This window comes from Diplotaxodon limnothrissa, linkage group LG8, assembly GCF_057381915.1.
Source record: "Diplotaxodon limnothrissa isolate DT_005_m linkage group LG8, D_limnothrissa_male_GT1.1, whole genome shotgun sequence".
Classification (NCBI taxonomy): domain Eukaryota; kingdom Metazoa; phylum Chordata; class Actinopteri; order Cichliformes; family Cichlidae; genus Diplotaxodon; species Diplotaxodon limnothrissa.
In genome coordinates this window covers 28,144,080-28,161,125 of record NC_140603.1, presented here as the reverse complement: position 1 = coordinate 28,161,125, position 17,046 = coordinate 28,144,080, and the positions used below count along the sequence as shown (strand labels likewise).

The 17,046-nt window shown below is 40.9% G+C and overlaps 1 protein-coding gene across 1 annotated transcript; it reads right to left on the bottom strand.

Annotated features, from left to right (window-relative positions):
• Positions 1-1,281: 1,281 nt before the first annotated feature.
• On the bottom strand, positions 1,282-15,911 carry ndel1a (nudE neurodevelopment protein 1-like 1a). Its single transcript, XM_085361051.1, has 9 exons — positions 15,870-15,911; positions 13,771-13,867; positions 10,086-10,239; positions 5,939-6,087; positions 4,886-5,022; positions 4,584-4,757; positions 4,094-4,188; positions 3,858-3,994; positions 1,282-1,375 (listed from the first exon to the last, which is right to left on the bottom strand). The coding sequence occupies exons 2-9, from the start codon at positions 13,854-13,856 to the stop codon at positions 1,282-1,284; spliced, it is 1,026 nt and encodes a 341-aa protein (XP_085217177.1). The 5' UTR covers positions 13,857-13,867; positions 15,870-15,911.
• Between the last annotated feature and the right edge of the window lie 1,135 nt (positions 15,912-17,046).

The following is a 17,046-nucleotide window of genomic DNA, read 5'->3' as shown; positions in this document are numbered from 1 at the left end:
CTACAATGTAGCTGCCATCACCAGTGTGTGAATGTGTGGATGACTGGATATGTAAAGCGCTTTGGGGTCCTTAGGGACTAGTAAAAGCGCTATATAAATACAGACCATTACCATTTACTTATAGATTCAGTCAAATCTGATTTAAATAACATCTTCAGTTTTCTTGTTATTTTTCTGGACTACCAAAACAACACTAATATGAAAAGCTCACCGTATTCTAATTTCTAAACTGATACAACAGAAAAACAGCAAACATTAATATTTGAGAAGAGAATGAAAAGTAGTCTTTGCCTTGAGAATAACTTCAAGAACCAAGTAAAACATAATCAGTGTGGTATAATTACATATTTTATTGAAACATGCTATAAAAGAAATTTAAAATAAATTAAACCCACAAACAGGCAATATTGCACTCGAATGAAAAAAAAAAAAAAAACAAAAAAACAAGGTCAAAGTGCTTCACTTGCAACTGAGAAAGGTTTGTGCATCAATTCAAAGAACAAAATGTGGATAAAACGTTTCGACTACAGGCTGTAAGAATGCTGGTTAACTGGTCCGAACACTATGACATCACTACTTTAACTGGCTGCCTGTCAATAACGATCAATATGACCAATACTGTACACGTCATGTCACACGGTTCAGAAGTTACATGGTGTGTTTGGCTCACTGAAAAACTCCCGACTCTGTGGAACTAAATAAGAAGTCAAATACAAGCGCATGAGGATGGCGCCAGAAGCCAGAATCACCCAAAAATCACTACCTGGAAAGGCTCTTGGAAACCTCAATAATTGGTGGAGTCACAGGCCACATGGCACAGTTATTTAGGACATCTGCATCCAATAAACCTGCTGATTTTTATAATTAGAGGGTTCAGCAGTGGTTTAACTGAAGTAATTTAAGTTAAAGATCAGTGAAGAGGCTGCTTAGATTTAAAAACAAAAAAGCAACTCATCATCATTTCCAAGACTAACTGCATAATATTTCCCTTTCCAGATGATATGCCATTCTTAGAAACCACTTCACATGTCAGGGGAGATCCTTGAGGTAAAAAAAAAGCAGAGGGGGGGCTTTAACAGTCTTTGTGAGCAAACAGTGGATACAGTAACACATCATATACAGACTAATTTACAGCAAACGAAGCACAAGTGAGGACAGACAGAGAGAGAGGCAGCGCGGGAAGACGAGGAGATGAGCCACAGTAACAGTAAGTTTTACAGTATTAGCCTTTCGTGATCCCTCTTTTTGCGCCTTCTCTTCCTGTTGTGTTTCATGTTGGCATCACAAAGCCAGGGGCACTAAACCGTGGGAGGAGGCGGCGGGAGGCGCGGTGATGGCCATCCGGGTACCAGCTTCGAGTCCGTTCACGGTCCTGCTGCGAGAAAACAGACTTTTGAAACAAAAGGTCCCGGAAGCAGATACACGAATCCACCCGTTACCAGCCACCAATCAAAGCCTCCACACAGTTAAAGCAGTTTAATTTGAATGCAAACAAGGTGGTCAGTATGGAAGCCCATTGGTGCCAGATTATGAAAGCCAGGAATCGGATATAATAAAAATGATCAGTCATGAAAATAAATAAAGATAGATCAAATATATGTTTTTAAAAGCAGCTGAGATAGTCGATATAAATGTGTCCAATAATCTGTATGTTCTCAATCATAAACATAAAAGTAATAATCATCAATAATCAAAGGACCACCTGGCTGGCTGAAAAGGTTTTTAGCTTTCACTTAAAAATGGATAAAAACAGCTAAATTCATGACATATGTCAGCTGGCACACTTTCTATGCCAGGAGCTACAACTAACATAAATACAAAGATATAAATTTGGTAGAAATGTAAAAAATAATAATAGTATCTCTCATCCCAGTACAAATATTTAATGTGGCTCTAAAACACATGATTACGATTTCTCTACATCTACCTATTATATACCCATCCACCTATACTTTCCCTCAACAGCTGTTTTTAAGATGCACACAATTAGAAGAAAATTGGCTCAAAGTTATGGTGGCCCCAAAGGGGGAAGATGTCAAATAAATAAAGAAATAAAAGCTTGTTTGAGACAGAATGAACAGACACGCATCAATACTCTGTATAAAATAAAGACAAATTATTTTCTGCTCTAGTAGAGACTTAAGTATATACTTACTAAACTACTGTATTCAAATAAAAATTTATCTACTGTATTGTAAATACATAAGGGAAAATGAGATCAGATAGCTTCAAAGCTTTGGTCGGTTTTACTTTATCAAAAACTGCCAACACAGGTCGAAGCACCGACCGGTGCAGCGGGAGGTGGCTCTGTCCTCATTATCAAACGCCCTTCATCTCACACAGGACAACAGCTGCATAGCAGACATGAGGCAATATTAGCAAACACAGGCATGTGCCGCTAAAAATAAAAGTTTAATGCAGAAACTGGGAAGGAAGCAGGAGAGTCACCCAGAGTTATCCAACTGGTTTCACCGCGTTCTTTTGTGGGTCACAGTTGGGGCATGAAAGGCATCCTCTGTGTGGTAGGAGTTTGAAAAGCACAGAAATATGAGCTTTGGAGGAGTGCCAGTGAAACTACATTTTCAAGACTGGGCTGGGCATTGTGTGGAAGTTTTCTCGAACTGGTGTTTCTGTGTATCCAAATTCCTGTGCCGACGGAAAAGCACATTTCTCAGTGTTACAAAGTTTTTCCATGAACAGTGTGAATAAAGTTACAAAAATCTGTCTGAATTAGGCCAAAAAATAAAAAAATAAGTCTACAACCCTAACTACGATGTATTGTCAATTATACTACCTGACACTTTTTACTTGTCATTTTTAAATAGATCTTGAAACAAAATTACTTTTATTGCAGCTCTGGTGATTTCTTGGAACTTCATTTATTGAAGTATAAAGTCATTTTTTCTTAATAAATGGCCAGACATAGCTGAATGTGACTGTACTCTTCATAAGACCTCCCTGCTCTGAAGTCACCCAGACAATGCCCTTGTTGTGCACACATACTCTGCCTATTTATATTTCTCTCGCACAGCAGAAACACTACACTTCCTCTGGCTGCCAGTCCCCACAGTAAGGATCTGTTGGCAACATAAGCATGAAGAGCAAAAAAATTCAAGCTGAACAAAACCGTTGTCATCATATACAACAATAAACCAAGACCTGGATCCTGTTAGCAGGTGTTATTATATACTCATATTAGGTAGTGCTTACTAATAAGGTTCTTGAGCCACTTGTGGCTATATTTCCCAACTTCATCAGGACGTTGGTTTTCATTTTATGTTTGTTGTAAATTAAATTCATAAATATGTACACATCCATGTGGGAGGTGTTAGCACCCTAAATAAATCCAATCCGACTGAAGATTCTCTCGTGAATCATCTCCTGAGGGACTTCCAGCCATAAATTAAAACAAATAAAAAGGTATGGCAAAAACGGACTTTGTTAATAGCATTACTGGTTAGATCTGGAGCTGAAAACAAACACTTTATACTAGTATAGACAAGAAAAACATGAATCAGGTCACTTTAGAGTTGAGAGATTATTTCAGCAGCACCACGCCACCACCACTAAATGGTTATCCAGCCCACACTTATTTCTATGAGATGGGAAAAGAGGCTTGTTAAGGAGCAGCGGCAGCATGCATGGCCCTCTACACACTTGCATAACAGGTGAAGGAGCTACAATTACCCCAAATTAATGCAGGGAATATGACCATCTCAGTCCTGCTGGGGGGAAAAACAAATGCACACCATCTCAGATACTCGTCCTTATTCACGCAACAATACAACCATGCTGTCCACACTTACATGTGACAGTAATGGGCAATAAAACTACAGACTGAATGTGCTTTCACTCACGCTTTATCAAAATATGACGTATGGAGCGCTTGGGAGTAGTTTGCATTCAGCGCGTTGCTGTTGTCGAGAGCGAACGTCTTCCGAGCTTTCTGGTCTTTGGCAAAGTTCCTGCAGGCGGCGAGCTTCGACTCGAGAGCCTGTGAGGACACAAAAGATGAAGAGGAAAGATAGAGGACTTCCGACATGAAGCCAGAGGTGGAAATGAGAACCAGAAACAGGGAGGAGGAAAGACTCACCCCAACTTTCCGGAGCAAATCACTGACAATGTTGAGGGCTGATATTCTGGCCGAGGGGGTCAGAGGTGAGTTGCTGCCATAGCCATTTGATAGCACTAGTTAGAAAAAAGTAAAGAAACCAATTTATTCCTCCAATTTTTATTTTATTAAATCTTTTACAGAGTTCAAAATCATTATTCTGTTTAAGCAATTAGTTCCCCCTGTTTAATAACCTCTTGGCAGATTTCAGACACTTATTTATGAATATTTGTTAAATTAAAGACATTAAAATCAACTGTTAATCTGCTATATTTTTATAATTGAGCCAAAATATATTAAAAGGTTTTCATGGGGTCTTTGCTGCACTTTAACTGCACAAGAACTGATTATACAGCTGGGTCATTACAGAAATAAATGTTTTCTGCATGCAAATATACGCGCAGCACAACATTTAAATAAAGAGCTACATGTCTGTACTTGCATGTTGAGGGGAAAGACGTTGTGCAGCTACCTGTTTGGTTGGCAAAGGCGTTGTCCAGACCTTTGCTCAGTGGGGTAGCCGGCAGGGAGAGGGAGGCCTGCACAGCCGTGTCCATCTTCACGTTATCCTGTGTGGGTGAACTCGGAGCGGACATCCTGGTTACGTCTGCCTGCCTCTCTCGCACGGCGAGCTCCTGCCGTAAATCTTTTTTTTTAAAAAAGAAAAGATAATTGTAACAAATATATATAGGAAAACCCAGATTTTAACCTTCAGAGGAGAAAGACTGCAGCAGCTGCACATTAATGAGCTCGAGTTCATGAGTGAGTAATCACCTCTGGCTTCATCCTTTAATCTTTGCACCGAGACCAGCAGCGACTCCTTCTCATCCAGCTCGCTCTCCAGGAAGGCATTCCTCTCAATGGCCTGGTTCAGACGCTGCTCGAAGTTCTCAAGAGACACGATAGTTGCTCTAGAAGAAATATTTTTAAAAAGGAAAAAGACTTCAGTAATTATGTGCAAATAACCTCAGAGGCATGTTCTCTGCAGACACTAGTGCTTGAATAATAATGAGTAAGTAATCAATATCTGAGGCTTATCTATTGATTTTAATCCAGCTTTGTCCAGCAATCAATTGACTTGAAGCCATTTGTTAATTGCAATGAGATCCTAGAATTTTATCTCTTGCAAATTTTTATAAAAATGTAACCAACATCACAAAGTAGGCAAGAAACAGAAGTGTGTTTGCACTTACTTAAGGTAGCGTCATTTGTTTATTATGCTGAATATTCTACATGATCCCAGCAACAAAGCTAAAACCTAAAAATCAAGTTGAAACTTTCAGAGGCTGAAAACAAATGAAGCCAATGTGAAGTAGCTACAGCTGCAGTTCCTCCAAAGGCCACTGGGGGCTGGCGCTGAAAGAGTCATTTTCTTGGCTATGCTGAACTGCTCTGCTCTTTGCAGCTTCACCCTTTACTGTTAGATGTGATATATTATCATCATATACTGTACACAAAAGATGGATGTAACTATCACGATATGACTTTTAACTTTCAGGATACCACCATATTATTGTTGTTGTGATTTTTGTTTTGTTTTTTTAGCTGTAGTTACCACATTTGGAGAAGAGGGTGGAGTTAGAAAAACGATGTTAGCAAGCTGTACCAGAGATAGATTACTGCTTTGACTCTTGCTCATCAAAACTGAAGCGCACATGACTGGGTGGTCTAGTAGTGCACGTAAATGCACAGTGATCTGTATTGTTTGTCCGATATTTTCATTAAAGGTGCATAAACACCACAAACATGGTCAAATGGTTCACACAGCACAAAGGAAACTTTGAGACTGTTTTATTTATTTAGTAAGTATTAAGAGTCCAAACAGACCTTTTGGCTCTTTCCAGATCATCGTTGGACTGCTCGAGCTCTCTGACGTATTTGTGAAGCTGCTCCTTGATGCTGCGCGTTTGGCCGAGGTCGTCCTCCAGCATGGAGATCTGCTTGTAGCTCTGAGAGTACTGCTGCTCCATCTTCTCCTGAGGAGGAGAGCAGACAACATGTACTGAACATCTGACTGCATGCATTTAAACACATGATTGAACAGCTCCCAAAGCACGCCGCCATACATTTTTCAGTGCTCCATTCATTTTCCCTTTCCATTTAAAAAAAAAAAAAAAAAAAAAAAAAAAAAAAAAAAAAAAGCAGCAGTGTGACCCATTTATCCACCAGCTCTGAGACAATTGGCATGATAAACACCACCGGGCCTGTCTGTGTGTCTGACCTACATCTGCTGATAAAGTAATGACTGAGCTGCAGCCAGCCGCAGAAAGGCCAGACAGTCCTCTCGTTCAGCAGGTCCAATTAACAGAGTTTAAAAGCACAAACGCTGAGATAAATCTGAAGCTCTGATTCTCGTCCTTTTAGATCTGAGCTCAGCCTTTGACACCATTTCTCACTCTGTCCTTCTAAGCAGACTTTCCTCTCTCGGCATCTCTGACACACCCCTCGCCTGGTTTCAATCATATCTCCTCGACCGTTCCCAGTTTATTCAACTAAGATCATTCCGCTCTCGTCTATTCCCCGTCACCTCTGGTGTACCCCAAGGCTCAGTTTTAGGCCCTCTTCTCTTTATAATATACATCCTCCCTCTAGGTACCATCTTCCGCAAATTTGATCTTCACTTTCACTGTTTTGCTGATGACACCCAGTTATATCTCTCTTGCAAACCTGATTCCTCCCTCCCACCTTCTTCCCTTACAGAAGGTCTATCCGAGTTAAAATCCTGGTTTACCTCTAATTTTCTAAAGCTCAATGAGGATAAAACTGAGATCCTCCTTATTGGCACCAAATCCAACCTTTTGAAGGCAAACCATTTCTCACTCACCATCGATAACTCCACAGTTCTCCCTTCTCCTCAGGTTAAGAGCCTTGGTGTCATCCTAGACAGTTCACTTTCTTATAAATCACACATCAATAACCTCACCCGTTCTGCCTACTTCCATCTACGTAACATTAACAGATTGCTTCCTTCTCTTTCCACCCAGTCTACGTCCATTCTTGTACATAGTCTTGTTACCTCCCGTATTGACTACTGCAATTCTCTTCTGCATGGTCTCCCCCAAAAATCCCTCCATAAGCTTCAACTGGTTCAGAACTCTGCTGCTCGCATTATCACCAGAACCCCCTCCTACCAGCACATCACCCCTGTTCTTCAGGAACTTCACTGGCTCCCTGTGAAATTCCGGATAATTTTCAAACTTCTTCTGCTCACCTTCAAGGCCCTTCATAACCTCGCTCCTTCTTACCTTTCTGACCTGTTAACCACCACTTGTTCTGCCCGTTCACTTCGTTCTTCTTCTTCTGTCCAGCTTACTGTACCTTCCTTCCGCCTCACCACCATGGGAAGCAGAGCTTTCAGCTGCTCTGCTCCCAGGTTGTGGAATTCTCTGCCCCCTGAAATAAGAAATATTGGTTCTCTCCCCCAGTTTAAATCCCAACTCAAAACTCATCTGTTCAAATCTGCATATTCACTGTGAATCCACTGTTTGTTCATTTTATCTTGTGCTTTATTTTATTGTTCTTATTCTGCCATTGTTTTACTAAGTGTTTTATCCTATTGTAAAGTGTCCTTGGGTGACTTGAAAGGCGCTCATAAATAAAATTTATTATTATTATTATTATTATTATTTTGCAGCAGTCTACATGCACAAACACAGCACGAGAATATTACTCACAAATCAGAAAATAACACTTAAGATTAGGTTGTGTTTCATGAACATCTGTAAAGGACTGCTTTCTTAATCAAACGTTTTCAGAATGTTAGTATATTTTCTGAGATGTGATGCATTATGAATGCTTTTAGTTCACCATAAAGAGTTTGATAAATGTGCATTTATAAAAAACGTACTTGGCCCCTCACCCAGGACCAATTTGCTTTGAGATAATCTGTGGAAAATGGATGGACGGAAGGAGAGAGGAGGATTATCCAGGATATGTTTGTTGACTTGTCCATTAAAGGTTTTTAGCCATTGAGCGTGTGCTCTCACGCTCGTAACGGCTTCAAACTCCAACATGGCACAGACATCTTTTCTTACAGTCTACGATAAATATTCACAACTTTATTCAGTTAGTTTTGTGCAGTTTATCTTTGTGGTTTGTTAGTCAGTCCTAGGCCATTTTCTTTGTACCCGTGTTATTTTATAAGGGTGCTGTTTTGTGTCCTTTTTATGTTTTAGGAAAAATTCAATTCCTACATCCTGTTTCAGAAATTTTTCCTTTAAAGCTTTGTTAAGATACAAAGCTATGGTGTGTGTAGTAAAATTAGAACCATGAGACATGCCCCAGTGTTGCGCCAACATCTCACCAGTGCTGCATTTCCTCCAAATCAAAGGTGTGAAGTCAGCACTGCTGAAAGTGAAACCTGTCAGACACCTTGGCACAAACATGTTTTCCCTGCAGGTGGCTCGACTCACCCGGCTTGAAACATGGACTCAGAAATGAGCCACTTGGATTTGGTAATTATGGAGCGAGAATAACAGCAAGACACAATCCGATGCATTATTTATGAGTGTGGCACAGATCAGCTGCATCAGTATACAGCCAGATTAGGGCAGAACAGGTGGTGAGATTGGAAGGATATACCTCAGATTCCCACTGCAGCGAGATTACCATTTAGATTGCACTTTAAAACATCTCATCTCCAGGACTGTACTCAGTTTTCATGGAGGCCAGTAAACTACAGGATAAGGTTACAGCTAGAAATCCAACAAAGGCAGGGCCACAAAAATAAGAGGTGTTGTTCTTTGAGAAGGCAGCCAATAAGCATTTATTCTGCAAGACATCGCTTCTACAGGAGCAGCAGCTGTTACAGGCCCACTTCTCTTCACTCCCAGGAGACTACACTCAAGGGCAGCAGATGATAGATGGCGACGAAAAAAAAAAGCCCTCATATTTATTTCAAGGATACGTGTGAAGACACTCGCCTAATGTCTTGTTAATATTAGAAACATATATACATAATGCTGGCCTCATCATAAATGCAGAGTGAGAGAGAAAGTCACAGTGAAGGTCTTCTTTAGGTTCACCACATAAATCTGAGAAGCTTAATGAGATACAGTTGGATTGTTAAAATAAGCCATTATGGCTCAGTAGCAATTATTCTATCAGGCTTTTAATTAACCAATTAAAATCAGCTTGTTCGTAAAATGCCAGAAAATGGCACGAAAAGCTCACAAGGATTTTCCTGACCACATGGTGGCACTGACATGTTGATCACCTGATTCTCAGCTCTTAAATCTAACCCATCAAAAACATGTTAAAAACATTCAGGATGACTAAATTAACTTAGAACATGACCATTTATGGTTTAGGTAAATTAACTAGATTAAGAAAAAGGTCATTAGAGGTGCTGGTTATAGCTAGCTTTTAGCATGCTAAGCTATGCTAAACTACCAGGTGTTCTGGGAATCCATCCTACCTGTTGTTTCTGCACATGCGCACAACACAAAATTCAGTGCCAAACTGTCCTACCTATTGGAATTTATGCTAGAATTATTGTGCGACAGCGGAAATGTCCATAAACTACAAACGGTAGGACGGTTTGCCAAAGTGCGCAAACTTAAAATAATGTATTCTAGCATGCAGGCATCACGGTGAGCACAACGACCTATCAGATAAAGCGGTTACTCTATATAGATATTAATTACGTGGTGTCATGTATATATTGCTGAAGTGTGGTCGGTCACATTGGACATGATTACAAGGGGAAATTGTGCATTTCCTGATGGGTTGGTGGAACAAAATTGGGAGCACTGCACCAAAGCTTACAGATTGCAAACCAAAAAAAACAAAACACTGCTGTGCCAGATTAGGCCCCCAGGGCTTTAGTTTGACACCAAATAATGGATGTAGCCCATACAATGCCACCCACTAATTAGTAAAAATCACATTATGATGCCTCAAAATATCTATGATGGAAGTCATGTCCATCTTTTATAGAGTCTATGGTCAGCTTTCCACAGACTGCAGCAGTTACCTTGAGAGTTTCAACCTCATTCTTGAGTCTGTTGTTCTCAGACTGCAGGTCCTTCATTCGATGCTCGGCCTGGCCAAGCTGTGCTTCCAGCTCAGCCTCCAGCTCCCTGCTCCCCTCCTGAAACTCCAGCAGCTCCTCCTGAGCCTCCTCACAGCTGTGGGCAGACACACAGAAAGCCATTAGACGACAAGTCGAGACAGAAAGAGGTAGACGTGCAAGCCTGGGAGACACAGCTGGTGGATGCATTCATCAAACTTTACAGCTGGATATGGTTTTATTTTTATCGCCGTTGCATCTCCTCTGGGCGCTCGAGATCTGACCCAGATACAATTCCCCAAACTCGAATGCAATTTGTCACCTACTTTGTAAAGGGGGTGTTTTAAGGGTTTTAACCCTTTAATTTCTCCTAAGAGATGAACTGCTATAAAATATTAACTTAGGAATTAATATTTAAAGACTAACAGTTGCTTTTGTGCAAAATTTACTTCTGCAAATAGTGACCGCTTTACCCCACATCCACACACCCGAACTACAGCGTCACTATAAAAACTGATTTATTCCCTGTACTTTGCTCCTTTTCTGAAATCTCAGATTCAGCTTTTGTCTTCAAGACTTTTTAACTGGGCCGGTTTTTACTCGTCTTTATGTTTATGAGACAAGGGTTGAGAGCAAGACTGAAGCCCATCCATCATCTGGATGGAAACTGCACAGATTTCTCCTGATGGAGCATGATTTTTCAACAGAGTACAGAAATTCTTGCTTGTCAAGTCAATTTTTGATGTAATCTAACACAACATAATTTACCAGAGACGCTCAATCAGATTAAGATCTGAAGAGCTTTCAGGCCATGGATCTGAAATGTTTTTGATGATCTCTGAGTCACTTAGTTATCACCTTCTCTTTGTGACATGGTCCTCGATTGTGCAGGAAAAATGCAAAGATTGTCACCAAATAGCTTGAGGGTTGTTACAAGAAGTTGAGGATGTTTTTAATATAGTCAATCTTTAAACAGCAGGTCGGACAAGAAGAATCCACAAATGCCAACGAAACAAACCCTGGTATGCTTGGAATTGACGTCACTGTTGAAGCTGCTGCTAACTTCTTACCATACCTTGCGAGTCTGTAACAGTCTGTTATGAAACAGTCAATGATTTACCATCTTTACAGCTTTACAGGCCGCTGCAGTCGATCTTGTCTAGTAAAAACAGCTGACACTATTGTGCCAGCTGACATGCTGGCAGTGAGGTCAAACTGAAATTTGTGTTTTAACCAAGAAGTGCGTCTCTGACTCTCCAATGTAACCTTCGAAACATACAACGAGCCACATGATCCTGGACCAGCTTTACCGCAAAGTGCTGATTATGTAAGTGTCTGCTGATGTGGTCACTGAGAGACTGATACACGGACACACACACACAGCTGTCTAAAAATGGCATCATGGGAGCTGAAGTGCTCGGGGTGGCACCGAGCCAAGGCATCCATTTGTTTTCAAAGCCACCGCGGTAATGTCGAGCCAGGCCGGGCTTTGAACTGGTTTCGCTCTGAAAAGGTTGGCTGTCACACATTTGCACACTGGTGCCTCCTCTTTCCCTACATTCAAAACCAGACAGCATGACAAGGGAACCCTTTGTGGGCCAAACACACTCATGTCATATTGTTTTGCTCATTCAAAGTTCAAACCCGAGGTCCTCTGTGTTATCGCTGTACAGTGGTGAAGAATCATGGTATTGCTTTGCTACTTAGCGCACAGGACAGCACTGCTGGGCTTTGTGAACAGCTACACAGAATAATACAATGTACCTCTGTACCTCAGAGACACAAACTGGGAACTGTCCTTCACTTATATGACCCCAATAAACATGGCCTCCACTCTGAAGGAAGCCCATTGTCTTACATAATCAGGCGTAGGCCTGAGCTTGTTTCCTGTAGCACCTATTGTTGACATTTCAATCAGCTGATCTTAATCAAGCAGCATATAGAGCACAGAAATAGGTTTCATACAAATGCAGCAATCTTTACACGATGAATGAACAACAGTGAGAATCTGCACAGAAAAATCATTCAAAGATGGGACAAAGAGACGTGGGAGCCTTTTATGTTTAATGTGAAATATGAGCTGCCGCTGTGGGAAGAAATTGAGAAGGAAGATTTCACTGCTTGTCTCACAAGTGTCACCGGAGATGCCAACAGCGGCTGCTAATTGAAAGTCTAAGACTGACAGATAGCAGATAAAGCATTTCTCCCACAGACACAAAGAGCGGACTGGTTACCATCAGATCTTGTGATTCAAATGTCGCTAACAAAGACATCTCTCAGTTCAGAAGTAGCTGCACAGAGATCATTTACATAGGTTAAAGGTTGCAGCACCAGTAAGAAGTAGTAGGACTTCAGCTAATGACTGCATTACACTTGACACAATCACACGCACGTTTATACAAAAAGCTTTTTTCTATACTTAAGTGCTCTCAGCCTAATTTTAACACACTCACACTCTGATGGATGTGTCAGGGGTAACTCTGGGTTCAGTCCCTTGCCCAGAGATCCTTCAAAACAGACTAGAGGAGCCGGGGATCAAACCCCTGACCTACTGACTGGTAGACGACCTGTTCTGCCTTCTGAGATATAAAGGTGTATGTATAAAGATAAAATAACCAGTGCTAATCAACTGTAAACTGAAGTTTAATGCTCATTGTTTTACTTTTAACAATAAAACTCTAATCAATCATATTAGCTAAACATGTGTTGTATTACCAATTAAGTTTGTCATTTTAAAATGTTAAAGAATTATGAATTATATACATTTTACTGTACAGCATCGCCATGCTGGTGATCTCAAAGATGTTGGGTAGGTTTGAAATACTGGGGAGATATGGTTACTTTATGGTGCCTGCTTTGTGTACAGGGGAGTTGTCATGTTGAAACAAGGATGGGCAAAAACACCATAGTCTAAAACATCACTGAACTGCACAATGCAGCTTTGTTATATAAAGAATCAAGATCAAAACAACCTCCAACCTAAAGCAGAAGTCACATAAGGGGATCTTTATTTAAAGCAGTAACAAATGTATACTGTACTGGAATAAAAATAATGCTTTCATTTTAGCTCACATGTTCCAGTTTTGAATGACAATACCTCTGAAATGAAGGATGTATTGCATATCTTACCGATTACTGGGAGGAACAGTGGCACATTTGAGCTTTTACTTCCCATTAACCTTCATTTCAATGCTGTGCACGAGGAGTTGAATATATGCTTTGGTCGCCTCTGAGGAGGATTTTTCAATTTCCCCAGGTACCATATAAAAGCTTGGCTCACCTGAGTTTTATCAGGTTCAACGTGCATGAAAGAGACAGTGGTACTTGAGCATCAAGGTGCACAATAACCAAATGTACCTACAGTTAAAAGATTAAGTTTGTGCATTTTTTCCTCCTGTCAATGCATCTTCTACCACAAGTAACTCTTGACCAAAGAGAAGTTAAAGCCCCAAACGCTGAATTAGCAGAGGAAGAAGATGGGAAAACTAGGCTGGACTTCACCAGACAATCTTTTCATGAGATTTGTTGATTATGAGTAAAAAACACAAAACTATACCTGCATTATTATTTAACTAAGTGTTTCCAAAGGGCTGAGGCACTGATGTTACTGAAGGAGAAACAGAGCCTGCACAGTGTGTATTGTACATACCTTTTCTTGTACTTGAAGGAAAGAGCCTTCCAGAAGTCGATTTCCTCATCTTTTGAGGAGAATTTCGGTATCATATCCATTTCCATGGCAAAAAAATCTACACAGGAGGGAATCGGGAAACAAGCGTGATTTCAGTGGGATAAAGACAATCCTACAAAAGACGAAAGGTTAACAGATGAAGTATAAACATTTGAGAAAAACCCATTTTCTTCTCATAGTCGTTCTTCTAAGCCTTAAAGCTCTCTCAATCCCCAACAAGGCAGCAAACATCTAAAGACACAACATCAAGTGAGAACTAGACTCACAAATCAATGAGTCAAACTACAGCTGGGAGCTAATCATCAAAAGGACTCCCTACAGACTGCAAGAAACCCAACAGAGGCAACTGCAGAGCACACAGCATTCAAATGTGCTTTCCAGGCTTTAAAAAATAAATAAATAAATAAGAGCAACCACTCCTGAAAAACAGCATTTTTAATTTGATGTAGAGCCTTCTGTATGATTAAATATATCATAGATTGGCCCAAATAAGACTCCACAGGCTTGTTTAGGCTGTGTATAATGCCTCCTATGCGTAGCACCCGATGGGCCTAGATGTTAATGCAAAGCACAGTTCACAGAGGTAACAATGAGACCGGGAGCCTCATTGATAACTTTTAGGGGGAATTTAAATCCCCAAACACCAAACCAGTTGTGAGCAGGAGCGGATGGGAACACTAGGCTGCAGATCCAGCAAGAACTGGACAAATGATTTTGGAGGATAGTTTTGCTCTCGTGAGATCTGCTGAGGTCTAAGTTAATCAATAGGCAAAATCAGTGAAGGTACCAGTCCAATTCCAACTCTGTCTCACCTTCTCTTAGAACATGAAGAATACCCGATGCAGACAAGAGAACACAGTGATAGTATGAAGCCTGACATTTTTCACAGGGGTAGCACAGCTTCTCTTTGGTGCTATGGATGTAATAGCTCCCACAGTGGGTCTACATTTCTAGTTTATTTGCCACATAAGGGAACAGGAACTGCTAAATGAGCATCAAAGCTCAAATTAATCTTTAATCACTCCTCTGTGCTCCACCACTGGGACTCACTCCTGAGATTCAAAACCACTGCTTTAAGCTACCCTTCTTTTTATTGGCTGCCGCTCATAAATAGAAAGGTTGACCGGTGAGTGGGTGGGTGGGGCTTCTGTGACCATATTAGCGACATCTGCTCTCTTTGACATCAAAGACCCAAGAGCAGGAAATAACTGTCTGAAATGAAGTGTTTAGAGCAGTGTGAAGTCTGGGCCATATCATATCTGGGCCAGCAGGTGGTTAGCTTAACTGAGGGAAACATCTGGACGAATTCCACTAAATCTAACAAATTAGCAGTAAATTTCACATTTTGAGTAAAATAACCGAATCTAATCTTGAACTAGGGGATGAAAAAAATAATAAAATAATTTGAAGGCCATTCAAGCAGAAATCCTATTAACTTTTTATAGCACAGGATGCAAAAATGTATTCTGTCATCCTTTGAATAATTCAGCTTTATATTATAGCCAACACTCACGGCTCGAAGGAGAAATTATAGCCGGGGAACAGCAGCACACACTGGAGCCGCTGTTTCCCAAATTAATGGGATTATTATTTTTCCATTTAGTTTTTATGAAGTCTGTCGATTTAAATAGGCGTAGGTGCAAACTAAGGGTGGTTTGAACAGGCCACATCACTGCAGGGTGAAATATTAACCTTTAAATAACCTGATCTCAATTCCTCACTCAGAAAAATGACCCTGTTGAACACGGACCATATGTCGAGCCAACCACAGCCCCGCCGAAGGTGATAAACATTTTCACTACAAGAAAAGCAATTAAAAAAATCCACCTCAAATTAAATAATCGGGTTAGCGTTGGAAACATAACACAGGATTGGAGATGATACCAAGCTTGGCGGCTGAAAACGTGCAGATGATGTTGAGGAGGATGATGATGATGCGCTCAGCTGTCAAAACTGGGTGTGCAAAGGAGCCGAACGAACCGACGACACGCTGCTCTCAGTGTTTCACCTCCATTTGTTTTCCACTACAAAAATAAAATAAAGGATAATGAACTCGGTACCTGAACATCGCTTCGAACAGAGCTGTTTATCGGTCCATCCTGCACGGCTGCCGAGGCCGACCGTCCCCTCCAACGTCTGCTGATCTCTGCTGCTCACAGGAGCGTTTAAAGGGAAACACACCCTCCACACAGATCCTTCTTATTTCCGCACCTCAGCTATAATTTGGATCCTTATGCCAGAATATTCACAAGGCTGAGAATATGTGGAGAATATTTTACTGATAATAACAATAATAATAATAATAATAATAATAATAATAATAATAATAATAAATATTATTTTGTCTGAGGTGAAAGATCCTCATAGTCAGTGAATAATGAGTAGATCAGCTCAGATGATAAAATTAAATATTTAATTTCTAATACAGTAAAGAGCTGTGTGTTTTGGTTGGCTGGTGTTTATATAAAGAAAAGAAAATGCAATAAAAAATAAAAAGTAAAATTATGGTTAGGAGTGGATTTCATCAACTCGTGCCTTTTTTGCTCGCGAGCTTCACTGCTGCTCACGAACTGCGCATAACACTCAGTTAATGTTAAATTATCATCACCTGGCGGCAGTGGGCTAGAACAGCAGTCTGTGTAGCCTTTGAATTGTGCCTGAAGTCATCTAAAAATTAATGCGTGCATATAATTAAGTATGCTTTTCTTTAGAGATATAAGTTCACCTCCTACATCGTTCCCTCGCTCACCTGGAGACCGCTGGAAGCACTGTGAGAATCATGTTCTTTGATTTCTCCAGTGCCTTCAACACCATTCTTCCCTCGGTTCTAAAGGACAAGCTGGTGAACTCTGGAGTGGACCATCACCTCACTACCTGGATCCTGGACTACCTCACCGACCGACCACAGTATGTGAGGACTCAGGGCTGTGTGTCGGACAGGGTCGTCTGCAGTACGGGGGCCCCACAGGGAACGGTTCTGGCTCCGTTCCTCTTCACCATCTACACTGCAGACTTCTCCCACAATTCCACCCAGTGCTTCCTGCAGAAGTTCTCTGATGACTCTGCAATAGTCGGCCTCATCACTGATGGGGACGACAAGGAGTACAGAGGTCTGACCCAAGACTTTGTGGACTGGTGCCAGCTGAACTACCTCCAGATCAACGCCAGTAAAACCAAGGAACTGGTGGTAGACTTCCGCAGGCACAAGCATTCTCCACTGCAACCACTGAACATCCA